Below are 14,127 nucleotides of genomic sequence, written 5' to 3' on the forward strand. Positions count from 1 at the left end.
CTACACTTACGGCATAGCTGCGCATGACTCAAGTCGGGTGTTTGCCATGTCCCGGCGGGTCAGGACGTCGTCAGGCTTCGAGATAGCACCACCAAGCCGCAATCGCGCATGTTCAGACTTGGAGAAGGAAGCATTGGGGCTATCAGACCCCGCAGAGGACGAATATGACGAGGAAGATTCGCCATCGTCCTACTCCTCCCGCGCCACATCATCCTCCTACCAGCCAATGCTTGGCAATGCTTACTCGCAAAGGGCCATTGGACGTCTCCCCTTCAGAACCGGTCAGGCGGTGATGAGATGGCTGTGCTGGGCGGTCGCGGCAACCATCTTAGTTTTCATCTTCTCACTTGCACATTTGAGCTGGAGTTCGGGAAAGAGAGTACAGATCGAGATAGGGAAGTCGAGTCCACCTCCGCCTGCACCATGGGAGGCATTCCCGTTTTTAGAAAGATATTACGGAGGTGTTCGCAGCTTGGTGTCTCGCAGTGTGAATGTGCCGGAGTACCCATCTTCGGATCAGACCTCTAGCAGTACAACGAGAGAACACACACGTCGAGGCAGCATCACACCGGAGGCCTTCAATCCATATCCCGATTACATGTCTGACGCATATAAAAACCAGTATGGTATAAAAGTGGATTGTTATCTAGACAGAGAGAACAAGATTCAAATCCCGCCAGTCAGAATTTACAATGGGGTGCCAAATGGCTTCCCAGATCCTGTCATGGGCACGAACTCGTTGTTAGGGATGCGGAATGACATCTGCTATGACCGATTTGGACGATTGGGTCCTTATGGACTAGGTTACAGTCTTAGTCGAGGAGGAACTGGGGCAGCCCTGGAGGGGGATCGTGACGGGGCCGATGGGGTGTGGGAAGAGGTCCCGCAGGTTGACTACAGAGCCGTACAATGGGTAGAGGCACAGCAAACATGCACCATGGCAAACAAGGACAGATTCGCAGAGATCAAGTCCACTGGGTCCGAGAGATTCCGATCTATGCAGGTGGGGGGGCTGGCTGGACGAGAAGAGGGAAGGGAAGATTCAGGAGAGCAGGCGCCAGGTGAGAGTGTACCATCAGAGGGTCCAAGTCCGCAACCGGACAAGACCACCAAGCTGCCTAGGACCGCCGTGGTGATCCGCACGTGGTGGGATTATCCTTTCACCACCGAAGACATGCTCTATCTCCGGTCTATCATCGCTGAGCTCTCACTCAATTCAGGCGGCGAGTATACTATCCACTTCCTAATCCAGGTGAAAGACGACAATGCACCCATCTGGTCCGACAACGAGACCTACGAACGCGTTCTACGTGACGCCCTTCCAGAAGAATTTTGGGGCATGGGCACTCTCTGGTCAGAACGACAGATGGGTCTCCTGTACGGTGGACTCGCAGAATCATTCACGCGAGGCCTTCCTGTGCATGGTGTCTATCGCAGCGCACACATGCCATTACAGTACTTTGCGTATACCCATCCCGAATACGACTTCATCTGGAATTGGGAGATGGACGTCCGTTATACAGGACACTGGTACCATCTTTTCGACAGCGTCAGTAACTGGGCCAAAGCGCAACCACGAAAAGGCCTCTGGGAACGCAACAGCCGCTTCTACATTCCCTCCGAACATGGATCCTGGGAAGACTTCCGCCAAATGGTGCGTGTCCAAACCCAGCTCGGCACCAACTCTCCCAACAACATCTGGAGCGGCCTCCACATTCACACCGGTGCCGGCAGCACCACCTCCAGCACCGGCACTGGCACTGATAAACGCGAAGGCGACATACCCATCTGGGGTCCCGAACCGCCTCTCGACGACGACAACACCACCTTCCCCACCGACCCTGTCCCCCCAACCACCTACGACGCCGACAAATCCACCTGGGGCGTCGGCGAAGAAGCCGACCTAATAACCTTCAACCCACTCTTTGACCCCTCCGGCACAACCTGGATCCTCGCCGACGACATAACCGGCTACAACACCGCCCCGCCGAGCTGCAATCATCACCGCCTCCCGCCTCTCCCGCCGCCTGCTGATGACCATGCACCGTGAAGTCAGCCTGAACCGGCACACCATGTTCTCCGAGATGTGGCCCGCCAGCTGCGCTCTGCACCACGGCCTCAAAGCCGTCTACGCCCCGCACGCGGAATACATCGACCGTCGCTGGCCGACCAGATACCTCGAAGCAACGTTCAATGCGGGCAGGAATGGAGCGAGCGGCGGGGCCAGGACGGCGGTGTTTGGAGACCCCGAGCACAATTTCAGGGGCACGACGTGGTATTACAATGCGGGCTTTCCGGAGGTGCTGTGGCATCGCTGGCTGGGATATCGGTTTCATAATGCCGGGGGCGAGGAGTTTGAGGTTAGTGGCGTGGGCGAGAGGGGGGGCGGAGAGGGCAGGATGTGTCTGCCTGCTATGCTGCTGCATCCAGTTAAGAGAGTCGAGTTGGTGGTTGAGGGGCTGAGGGATTGATCTGTTCGAAGGGAAAAGGGAAAGGGGTAAAGCTGCGAGTAGATCGATTCAGGGGAGAGGTGAGGAGGGAAGAGAAGGGAGAGGAATCCTTGTATATAGATAGGCTTGATATTATTGTATCGGTGAGGAGACTTGCATGGACAGACGGACAGACAGACAGACGGATAGAAAGGGAGGAGCTTTTGCTTGTTCTCGAACAGTTACAACCCCGGCGGAGATGGATGCACATACATACATACCTACCTAGCATGAGCCAAATGTCGAGATGAGAGTATTACATCAAGACCCCTGCATATGTATAACATATACCTCGTCGAGTCTCGTGCCTAACTTAGTTACTTAGGATGGATGTCGAAGGAATGGCCGCCAAGGAGGAACATTCCCACTGCCCATGATCAATCATGAGTACTCCGCACCATAAGATGGATGGACACAGATACATCAGAGATGCAGCAGTAGATGCAGCAGTAGATGCAGCAGTAGATGCAGCATTTGTATGCCATGCCGTTTATTTTTCTTGGTTGTCTATCAAATTAATTTTTTATTCAAGTGGACTAAATACTAAATGGGGCGACGATATATACTACATAATGTGATCTGTACACGAGTTTCACTCCTGCTATAGCCAACTCCTCAGCCTGTCTAAGCCATCTCTCAACACCCCCCTTAACCCGCCGACCACCTCCTCCACGCCGTACGTGCCCGTATAAACCAATGCGCCCATCACCACCAGCGTGCCCAGCACCTTCGCCACCGTCCTGACCCTCCTCTTGACAGCGCCCTTCCTGGTGTATGTGGCCTCCCAATCGCCATACCGGGGAAACATACACCGCAAGGTGAAATGGATCTGACTCCACGGATACACGGTCGCGTTCCAGCCACTCTCTTCCTTGAAATACCAGCTCTTACACCCGCCCTTCTGCCAAACGCTGTCCTTCAACGCGTCTTGAACCTTCTGCGTCCATCGCCGCTCCGCCTCCTCCTTCACCTCGTACGTCCTCACCTCCCCGTCCAAGATCGGCCTGATGAAGTTGAGCGAGTGATTGACCATGTTCTCCGAGGCGAGGATCACGGATGAATGGCCCGTCGCGGTGTTGGGGCCGAAAATCAGGAAGAAGTTGGGGAACCCGTCCATGGCGGTGCCGAGGTAGGCCTGGGAGCCACCGCGAGACTCCCAGACATCGTAGAGGGAGCGGCCGTCTCGCCCCTTGACGTCGAGCGGGTGAAGCCATTCGCCCGTCTCGTAGCCGTTGGCGAAGATGAGGGTATCGCAGGGAATGGTGCGCTCGGCGGTGGAGACCTTGCTGTCCGTTTGGGACATGGGTGGGTAGTGGCGTCCGGGCCCGAGGGTGACCGTGTGTTCTTGGACCGAGGTTAGAGGCAGTGAGGTGAGTTCGATCTTTGGGTTTTGCAAGCTGCGGAACCAATCACTGTCCTTGACGCGGCGTTTGCAGCCGACTTCGTAGTCAGGGGTAAGGATCTCCCAGTATTTTTCGGGTACCATCTTGTGCATGTAGGCGATGAGGGTCTTTTGCTTTTCGACACGGTATTTTCGCGCCCTGGCGCCAATGCTGAAGGTGCGCAGGAATTCGAGTTCGATAAGGGCGAACAGGGCTTTGCGAACGGTCCATTGCAGCCCAGGCACCAAGGAGAACAGGGCCGGTGTGTTGGACTCCCACCATTTGACCACCTTGGGACCGAAGGTGGGCTCAACCCAGCCCGGGGAGCGGAGGAGTTGTGTTATGGATTTGGCGTTGTAGGGTGGTTTGATGATTTCCGGGGTCACCTGGGCGGCGCTGCAGCCGGCACCTAGGATGACGACGTTCTTGTCTTGCAGTTTAGTGGTAGGATCCCAGCGTGCAGTATGGAGAATGTCGCCTTTGAATCTGTCGAGGCCGGGAACTTCGGGATATGGTTTTGGCTCCACGAGACCGCCGACTGCGCTGGCAACAACCTTGGCCCGGATGGTCTCCCTTTTGAAGCAGACCTTGGCAATGCCTTGCGACTCTGCTATAGCTTTTCGTTGTCTCCCGCTCAAGTCACCCATTCCTGGGGCCATGTGTTCAAGAACCAGTTCCCATTCCTCTTCATCATCGAGCCAACGTATCGAGGTGACATCAGTATCCGTCTGGATTTTGTCGAGGATGTGAAATTGCTCGCAGACATTGTAAAGATATTTCGCGATCTCTGGACCGGAAGGATGCAAAGTGCTCCAACCCGCATTTCGAGCGAACGAATACGAATAGCAGATGGTTGGGCTTTAATTAGGTTAGACTGCGACAAGACACGGGGATTTCGAGTGAGGGCGTCTCACATGTCGCAAGCAACGCCAGGATAGCAGGTGGTGTACCAAGTGCCACCAATGCCGGATTTCCTTTCAAAGATGCGAAATTGATCAAAACCAAGCTTGGATCTCAATTGACATCCCATGGCGATTCCCGACTCGCCAGCGCCTATGACCACGACAGGGTAGTATGTGTAGGCACCGTCACCAAAGGCATTGACCCGGCGGATGGTGTTGACGGCGTTGGCCATGGCGATGATGATCGATATCTAGGAACAAGGAATGAATACAAAAGAAGCGTAAGAAAGACACTGGGCTTTCAGACCAAGTTGAGAAGTCAAGCAAGAAACAAACAAACAAACAAACAAATGTTTTTGGGTTACAAGCTTGTAGCCAGGCGATGTAGCTCTGCCAGAAGAAGCCTGTGAGAGACCGCGAGACGCTCCATCAAGAGGATGTTCTTGCCCTTCCCGGGGCGCTATACCGAAACTAGCACTTGCACCAAAACGCCCAAAGACGAAACCACCGTGGCAAGGCGGCCGAATGCGGAAAGTACGCGGAATGGGTTTGGGGGGGAGATCGATACGTAATCGAGTAGCAGTGTTACACTGCGGCGCCGCGTGCTTGTCCTGCTGTTGATCTCAAGGCTGAGCCGAGGTTGAGCTTGAGAGCGGCAAATACACTTACGGCCGTTCTGTGCGGGCGACCAGTTAGGGGATAGGCTGTTGTTCCGTCCAGGTCAACCGTTCCCTCGGGCGTGGTGTTGTACACATGGGAAATGCCAAATAGTACGATAAGGGGCAGAAATCATTTTAGCATGGTTTTACTACGTAGTAATAGCTAGTTATGATACAGTGTCACATGGGTGCCCACGTAGTAGAAGCCTCTCTGGTCAATGGCCATAAATATCAGCTAGAGCCGTACCGCTAACCGTTCAAAGTTTAGCTGTCTCGTCAACAGTACTCTGTTCTGGAGCAAAATTACTAGCGCCTTGATAACATCACTTCTGCATGACGCTATGATATTCAAGCTAAATCTGGGCGCTGGCACGTAACAGGCTTGGCATATCTAGCCAAGCCATGTCACATGATACTCTTGCTATATATTGTTGTAGCTACTTATAACTAGGAAATCAGACTCTTTTTACTTCTGATTTCACACCTGATAGCATTGTATTCCGCTCTTGTGTTAGGGCTCAACTTTTCAAGACAAGTCTCAACTGTAGGTTGGGTCCAAGTGGGTTGGTTGGGTAGAACAGGGGGTGCAATCAAAGATACTTCTGAATAGCCTCAAGCGAGGGATGAGATGATAACATTGGTTGACTACCAAGACAAGGAAACTACTTGGGAAATGAGCGTGCTTATATAGACTAGGAGATTCGTGCTCATGGGTGATCAGACATGATCACTCCTGAGCGTTGCTCACCAGTCCCTCCTCATGAACACCTTGCTCAAGGTTGTCTCCGCATGAGCGTGTCCTTTCGCCAAGCCCTCGGGCTTAGGTAGTTCCAGGGTCTCCTCACACAGGGTCCGTGCAGCCAACAAGGCCTGTCGGTGCCTATTGTGTTCACGTGCTGTAACATCTTGCACGACTAGTTACAATTTTGTATAGGGCCAGCAAGGCTCTCAGGGGCTCCTCCCTTAAGGGCAGCGCTGCAGATGATCTATAGAGATTATACACGCTTTCTGTCTACCCTGAGTATCAATAAAATACGTCTTTCTCTGTAATAAGAATAAGAATCTGTAGCCGATCTCACCTATGGACTAGGCTGCTATATCCTCTGTGTCCCTAAATGAGCTGTCTTCCTAATTGGGACTAGTACGATTCGTCTATAAAAGGCTAATTATTATAGCTATGATACTATAAATAGTACTATTCGAAAGCTAACTAGAAGCGAAATTGCAGTAGAAATTGACTCGTTAAAAGCAGGTGAAGAGATTACGCGGCCAATAGGCGCTCTCAGAAGTTCAACAGCAGCCTTTGGGCCAATATTTAAAGCTGATGCTCCTCATTTCCCTTCTTGATGCAGCCTCTCTGCTTTCTTGATGCTCCCTGTCTCCCTTCTTGACGTTCCCAACCACCTTTCTTGAAAAACATCTGTTACTACAAGTGTTCTAACCCCTCATGCGGTGCGAAAACTGTCGTCAGATCGATATTGACAACATTCGCAACGGTAGAAATATCCTTCAGCAACCCTCCTTCCCAGACCTGCGACGCTCAGCTGAATCAGGTTGTGACCTTTGCCATCTCTCCTATGTTTCCATTGTCACCGAACGATCAGATTTGATTGACAGACTCCAACGTGGAATCTACCCTAGAGATGAGACCGAGCAAGATTTTGATACAGAGATAACATTATGGGGGGAGGTTCATGATTTCTATTCGTTGGGCAAATTGAGAGAAAGAAGTGATAAAGCATTTGTGGGAATTGGAGCCTCTTCCCCAGGCAGAAATTTGGCGACCCGACTCATGATCTCTGCTGAACTAGGTGTGTATTGCAAAATTTATTCAATGACTTTTGAACTACAGTAACTTCGGTTACTATTCAACTAGGCACGCCGCCTGCTAAGTATATTGCTGGCCGATTACCGTCACAAAATCCAGGTCATCAAGCCACCATGACCAGAGTCAAGAAATGGGTCAGAAATTGTGACTCAACACATAAAAAGTGTGCAAGCCGTAACTACTCCGTCTTTCCAACGCGGATTTTGGATATCAAGGGTAAGCCCATTGTGATTGAGACAAGGGGTAGAATGGATGGTAGTGAGAGGCAAGATTATGTGGCTCTCTCCTACTGTTGGGGAAGGAGCGGCAAGAACCTATGTCTGACAATGGAGAAGGACTCCTCCACAGCGATGTCGATATTTGATGTCTTCACCTCCACCGGAATTGAAATGGACCAGCTTCCGAAAACTGTCCAGGATGCAATCGTCGTATGCCGAGAACTGGGTGTTGATTACCTCTGGGTTGATGCGCTTTGTATCATACAAGAGCAAAGAGACCTGGAGGATTTCAAAGTTGAGGCACTGAAGATGTCCCAGTACTACGAAAATGCCTACCTTACGCTCATCGTCGGATCTGCTCCAGATTGTGCCGACGGATTCCTGAACGATCTTCCCGAGCCAAAAGCCTCTCCGTGTGAAATTGGATATGGTCGTATGACCTTGGGGACGCTATATCCTGAAAGTGACATGAAGGGGGTGGTGAAATTGTCGCTACCCAGAGATTCAGCAAAAGGCCCCCTCTCCAAACGTGCTTGGCCTTTTCAAGAGGAGAAATTAAGCCGAAGAACCCTTACTTATGCCTCTGAGATGGTCTTATTCTCGTGCCAAACGATGTCTGTCAACGAAGAAGGAAGCTTCTCGATTATCCCTTCTGCCACTGCGGATCCGGCCACTTTCGACCCTCATCACTTTGATTTGCATACGCCCCACGACTTGACTACTCACGATGACAATTCAAAATCCCAGGAACTTGCCTTCGACCGGTGGCGACAGAGTCTCATTTTGTATACCGAGCTCCAAATGTCCAACTCAATGGACAAGCTCGCGGCAATCGCTGGATACGCCAAATTTCTTGGGAGCGTGATACGTTGCAAATACATGTATGGGCTTTGGAAAGATGACCTACACGTGGAACTGCTGTGGAAGTCGGTGTATGCGACGTCGACGTTGAAATGTGTCACACGGGCAGTGGATCGAGCACCATCGTGGTCTTGGGCTTCGATCGACGGCAGGGTGAGCATGAGCCTTAGCCCTCCTATGCGAGATATGATTCAGAACCCCAAAAACCAGCGGTTGGCGGTTCTGGATTGCAAGAATATCTCCGGATCTTATGATCCCATTCGGGCGAATAAGAGTGGATCCAGAGGCTTCGAATTGAATGTTCGCGGACCGCTGACAACGTTGTGGCCTGCTCAGAAGTGGGGAAAGTACAAGCAGGAGTACGTCTCATTGCGTGCAAATGCGGACGGAGAAGAAATCGCCGTCGGAAGTTGGGATACCCTTAAGGACTATCAGAGCAAACAATATCTGGACTATATGATTTATGCTCTTCTTGTGGTTCGTGGGAAAGGGCTCTTGCTGGCAAAAATCCAGGGTTCAGATCACTATCGTCGAATTGGGACTTTCAGATCTCTGGAAAAGGAAGATATCTTCATCAGAGATCAGGAGATCATTATCATTTAGGTAGCTGTCCACTGATGGGCCATGATACGGAGTAAGATGGAGGATGGCATTCATCGAGGTGACATATATGCTAAATATCCCAGCAGCCTAGGAAGCTGCACTCCCGACTTAATTAATTGCTTACTAGATGTAACTTTTTTTTAGAAAACAAAAGAATAGAAGGATAGAAGGATAGAAGATCATTCTGTAAATTCTGCGCATTCTGTGTACGCATTCTGATTTTTGATGGGGTACAGCTTAGCAAGATTCTGCAGCCTTAGCGCCCTAAAGCACTGCCTAATCCACAACTGATTTCAAGAAGACAGGAAAGGGGAACTTTATTCAATTAGAACAGTGATTCCCGCGGCCCGCATTTTTAAGCTTACTGCACTCTGCAGCTAATTGATCGAGCTTGGTGGTGTTTTCACATTAGTTAGATAGATGATTATACTTACTACGCTATACAGAGTCGTACATTAAAAGTCATCAATATACGCTAGAACTAGAGCGCCGCTAACAAACTCTAGCTGAAGTTAGTACTGCCTAATTTGTGTCCCACAGAGAGGGAGCCCTTACAGTGACCCTTAACAGTCCCCATAATTTCCTTGAATCTCTAGGGCCGCTTGGCCTTCTTTTAGGCTGCTAGGGGTGACTCACAACCTATGTCAGCTAAGCTTCAGGTATTCGGTCCATTAGCAGTTCTAACATCGTGAGTAGAGACTAGCATAGGACTACTACAAAGATAGCTAGCTTTACTTTATCGTAGTTAGCGGATATTCACGGCTTTTGATGCACGACTCCGTACTTTAATTTTAATTAGTCCTAAGATCCAATGACGACTCTTCGACTGACTAGGGGTCAACCAAGGTCTCATAAAAAGCTGAGGCATAAGTTACACTACATTTGGACGACGGTGGTCATTCCGTCGGCTCCGTGCTCGCTGTTCTTCAAATGCAATGTTGGACGAGACGGCCACCTCTTGTGCATTGGAAGAGACGCGCCTTTTCCGATTCTGGCAGAAGGTATCGAAACGGACAAACCCATGTAGCCCCTTCAAAAGCTCTGTGCAGTGTTAGATACATTGCACACTCTTCCAGGCACGGGAGCTTCCAGACGGTCCCTACTTTAGCCAGCTGGGATCGTGATACCTTTCAGCAGCGAGCTTTCAACCCCAAGCTCCCTGCTCTGCTTCCTCAGGATGAGTCAAAGCAACCTCCCGCCTCCCAGTCCTGGTTAGAAACAGACCATAAACGACCATCCCTACGTACTCTCAACTTTGACTACCTCACAAAATACGGCGACACGAGTGTACCCCTGGAGCTCACGCAAACCGAATCCTCAGGCAGACAGACATTCGAGCGCTTCCACGCTCCACTGAAGCTGTTCCTGGAATGGATGCAGCAAAATCAAGCAACAACCACGGCTAACCCCTCTACCCCATCTCCATCACCTCGTCTCTACCTCGCCCAATGTCAGATCTCTGACCTACCTCAACCTCTCCAAGCTGATCTCCCAACCCCCGAAGTCGTGCTCAAAGCAGGAAAAGGCGATATCTACGACGCCAACATCTGGATCGGCTTACCACCCACCGACACGCCACTCCATCGTGACCCGAACCCCAATTTCTTCCTCCAGCTCGCCGGCACCAAGACCGTGCGGCTCTTCCCGCCCGAAGTTGGGAGTGAGATCTTTGGGTCGGTCCAAGCAAAGCTAGGAAGGAATAGAAGTGCCGTATTCCGAAGCGAGGAAATGATGCAAGGCGAGGAGAGGGAGATGCTCGCAAACCAAGTATGGGGAGATGGCGATTCATCGCAGCTTGCCCCGGGTCTTCAAGTTGGTGGCTACGAAGCTACCGTAGAGCAAGGAAAAGCTCTCTTCATCCCACTCGGATGGTGGCATAGTATCAGGAGTGCTGGGACAGGAACGACCGCATCAGTCAATTGGTGGTTTCGCTGATGTCTTATTCCAAGAACAATTTCTCTCGTGTTGCTCTGCAGCAAGACGAGGCATGTTCAATAAGGCCTATTACCCGGAGGTTGATCTAGCAATGATGGTACGAAGGATGTCCGATCGATTCCGTGGAACCCCGAAGTCCGTCCTTCTAGCCTTGAGTTGCATGAATTACTCGCTACAGCAGAACAGCAAGATCCATCCACGTTCCATCTGGGACTCGACGCGGCAATCTCACCTTCCTATTGAGGTAGGTCGGACGTAATGAAGGTTTCTGTTCGTGGCACATCCGCAAACTCGTTTATTTCTTGGTAAGCGCGCAGAAGCTTCGTCACATGCTCGAATAGAGAGATCTGCTGCACCCACCGCTGCGGTAGCAGCTCGGAGAGGCAGCGAAATAGCTATGATCCATATCCGCTGCACAAGTATTCCAGATGCGGAGCTTCCATGCTCTGAAGACTCTGTCACTCTCGCTCTACAGGAGACGCATCACAGATTTACCGGCGCACTAGTAAGCCAACTCATATCATTCAAATCGAAATCAAATCCCATCGTCCCTCCACCGTCCGCACCTCCCGCATCCAACGATTCACCCATACCGGGCAGTAGCGCATTTGCCGCCTCCACCACCCCACCCGGCGGTGGTGGCGGCTTCTCCGTCCAGTGCGGTGCATTGGGCGTAGGCATACTCCTCGCTGTTGGCACTGAGGCGCTATTCGGACGCAACGTCGACGACGATCCTGCCGTGGTCGTGGACGCCGTTGGTGCAGCAGTGTGGTTATTTGGGCTAGTCGTCTCAGTGATCTTGTCGGCCAGGATTTCCAGTGCCAGAACGCAGCGCTGGACAAGTGGGGAGAGGGGTTCAAATGAGTGGATGATTTCCAGCGCGTGGTTCCAGGATGTGTCTATGTTGTAATTTGGGCTACCCATTGGTCTGAGCCTTGCAGCTTGGAGAACGGTGGCGGCGGAGTAGGTGAAGAGGATGCAGTTCCACCATTGTGGGACTGGGCCGGTGATGTTTTCGCGATCGAGATTGCTGTAGATGAGGTGAATTGCGTCGTGGGCGGCGCGCAGGCAGAGGTTGGAGCAGGCCAGTGCGAGGTGTTGAGGGAGGGATTCGTGCTCCATATCTGATGAGGATGAGGTGTATGTGGTATCAGGTTGGGCGAGGCAGAAGCGGGATAAGATAGGGCGGAAGAGGAGTATTCGGCTGTGGAGATAACGGGAGCGGAGGACATTGGCTTGACGGTGAAAGATAGGATTATATGAGTTAGGACTGCTGATGCAGTCGGAACGAAGATGGCTGGGGAGCGATGAAGCCCAAATCATGAGCGACTGGTCGAGTTTTAGTGTTTCTGTCAGGTGGTTGATGTTTGAATCACCAAAGAGAAGGTTGTACTGATCTCGGGATGCGTATGTGCCAATCCCACGGTTTAAGGAGGCGGAATTCTTCATCACCTTGGCCATGATCTCGAAGACTTCTAGTGTTTTTATGTAAAAAGCGATGACAGGCGGACAGTCACTTGGTTGGCCTCTGTCCATGTGCTCGTCGTCCACGGCATTGGGTAGCGGAACAGAATTGGAGCCGAGTTTATCGACCATTGCGGGTCTGTTGAATTGCATCGACAAAATACTGGCACAACCACGTTAGCGCACGCAAGCATCAGAGACAGAGCTCCGGTCTCACCGATCCATTACGACGCAGCCATGCCATAATCTTCGTACCAGCTCCCGTTGGTGCACATCGTCAATCCGAACACTGGTTTCTGGCAGATGCAGCCCCAGACCTTCTGCAATACGTACAGTCAGGCCCGTTACCATCCATGCTTGGTGTGGAGAATTGGTGCTCTGTAGGTATTGTCCCATCAAGAGCAGGCATTGAACCAGTTGAACCGATCCAATGTCCCAGAGGTCAAGGTTGAGCAAGTCCTGCGCACGATCAAAATACTTTCGAGCCGAAGACTCCCTTTCTTTAGGAGCCAGACTCTCTGAGAACTGCGAAGCTAGTGCAAAGACAACATTTAGAGTGCACATCATCAGTGATTCGTCGGATTCGGAAGGTTCGCCAGCCCAGGTACCCTCGTACATGCGCTGAAATTGTCGACGGTCAAGAAAGGGGTACAAAGGATGAACGGCGTTCCAGTATACATCCAACAGGCCATCTGCGGTTTTGCGAGATGGTAAGACATACTCCACGCTCGGACCATTGTGCGTCTTCGGCTGCACCGTCGGCAATTGGGGTAATGGGCTACCGGATACTACAGGAGTATTCTGACCCGGAGAGGGTGTATTGCCTTTGGCACTTATCGCAGCCCTGATCTGTTGCACAAAAGAGCCTGCACTTTTCGAGCCGAAGAAATCACATTGACCATAATCTGGTTCGGAATGCAATGGTTGAATGTTTCTCGGTCGTCCTTTTTTGAAGACCAGAGGTCTTTGCATCGGCTGATTGGGTACAGAAGTATACTGGCGCTGCTGAGGTGGATGCTGCAGCTGCTGCTGAGTGGGCATATCGTAGCTTTGGCCGCCATTGCCCATACGCTGCGAAGTCTGAGCAGAATGGCCCCTATGAGCTGACGGTGACCCTGTAAACTCAGAGTGCTGTGGATCCGCCGGAGACCATGGCTTCTCAAACGGTCTTGCGTGATTGATGGCTTGGAAAGTCCCTGGATCAGATCGTTGATGGGCCAAGGTAGGCGACTGACCCTTCTCGGCTTGTAGTTCGCGTAACTTGAGCTCGAGATGGTGCACTAGTACATTATCAGCCATCCTGATACAGGCAGACCTTTCATTATGCAGATCTGTTCTCGAGTCTCTGCTAAACATACCGTAGCCCTTGGAGGGCCCATGGCTCGTTCTCACTTCGGACGTGTATTCGCATGGCACGCCCCGATCCGACCTTCGCGCACAAGGTGAACATACAGGGCGCAACCCATCGCACCGTGAAATTGGTCAGACTATGGACCAATTGTTCGACAGGTTATGCTCACCTTGACTTTCTTAGCTCTACATACGTCGCAAGCTATCGCGACTTTTTGTCTTTTGGTAGCTGGAGGCCCTGGTTGGCGTTCCGGCGGAGGGAGCGGATGCATCATTCCCGGACGGGGACCGTCCATGATGGGCGACAACGCACAACGACCTCAAGTTTGTATCTCGAGGGAGCTGGATTTCTTGCTGATAGTGAGAGACATGACCTCCCGATGATATTCGATATTCGACGCGTAAGGCTTGCAGAAGTGAGAATAAAGTCCGAATG

General features: G+C 51.5%; 5 protein-coding genes across 5 annotated transcripts; 3 read left to right on the forward strand and 2 right to left on the reverse strand.

Annotated features, from left to right (window-relative positions):
- Positions 1-46: 46 nt before the first annotated feature.
- Positions 47-2,471, forward strand: EPUS_05980 (uncharacterized protein; the record flags this gene model as incomplete). The annotated part of the gene is made up of 2 exons (XM_007804976.1): positions 47-2,046; positions 2,099-2,471. The coding sequence occupies 2 exons, from the start codon at positions 47-49 to the stop codon at positions 2,469-2,471; spliced, it is 2,373 nt and encodes a 790-aa protein (XP_007803167.1).
- A 619-nt stretch (positions 2,472-3,090) lies between these two features.
- On the reverse strand, positions 3,091-5,006 carry EPUS_05981 (uncharacterized protein; the record flags this gene model as incomplete). Its single annotated transcript, XM_007804977.1, has 2 exons — positions 3,091-4,729; positions 4,786-5,006. The coding sequence occupies 2 exons, from the start codon at positions 5,004-5,006 to the stop codon at positions 3,091-3,093; spliced, it is 1,860 nt and encodes a 619-aa protein (XP_007803168.1).
- A 2,580-nt stretch (positions 5,007-7,586) lies between these two features.
- EPUS_05982 (uncharacterized protein) lies at positions 7,587-8,942 on the forward strand (the record flags this gene model as incomplete). The annotated part of the gene is made up of 1 exon (XM_007804978.1): positions 7,587-8,942. The coding sequence occupies one exon, from the start codon at positions 7,587-7,589 to the stop codon at positions 8,940-8,942; it is 1,356 nt and encodes a 451-aa protein (XP_007803169.1).
- A 930-nt stretch (positions 8,943-9,872) lies between these two features.
- EPUS_05983 (uncharacterized protein) lies at positions 9,873-10,877 on the forward strand (the record flags this gene model as incomplete). Its single annotated transcript, XM_007804979.1, has 1 exon — positions 9,873-10,877. The coding sequence occupies one exon, from the start codon at positions 9,873-9,875 to the stop codon at positions 10,875-10,877; it is 1,005 nt and encodes a 334-aa protein (XP_007803170.1).
- Positions 10,878-11,360: 483 nt separating this feature from the next.
- On the reverse strand, positions 11,361-13,640 carry EPUS_05984 (uncharacterized protein; the record flags this gene model as incomplete). The annotated part of the gene is made up of 2 exons (XM_007804980.1): positions 11,361-12,504; positions 12,559-13,640. 2 exons carry the CDS (start codon positions 13,638-13,640, stop codon positions 11,361-11,363), a joined length of 2,226 nt encoding a protein of 741 aa, XP_007803171.1.
- Between the last annotated feature and the right edge of the window lie 487 nt (positions 13,641-14,127).

Source organism: Endocarpon pusillum, assembly GCF_000464535.1.
Source record: "Endocarpon pusillum Z07020 unplaced genomic scaffold scaffold371, whole genome shotgun sequence".
Lineage (NCBI taxonomy): Eukaryota > Fungi > Ascomycota > Eurotiomycetes > Verrucariales > Verrucariaceae > Endocarpon > Endocarpon pusillum.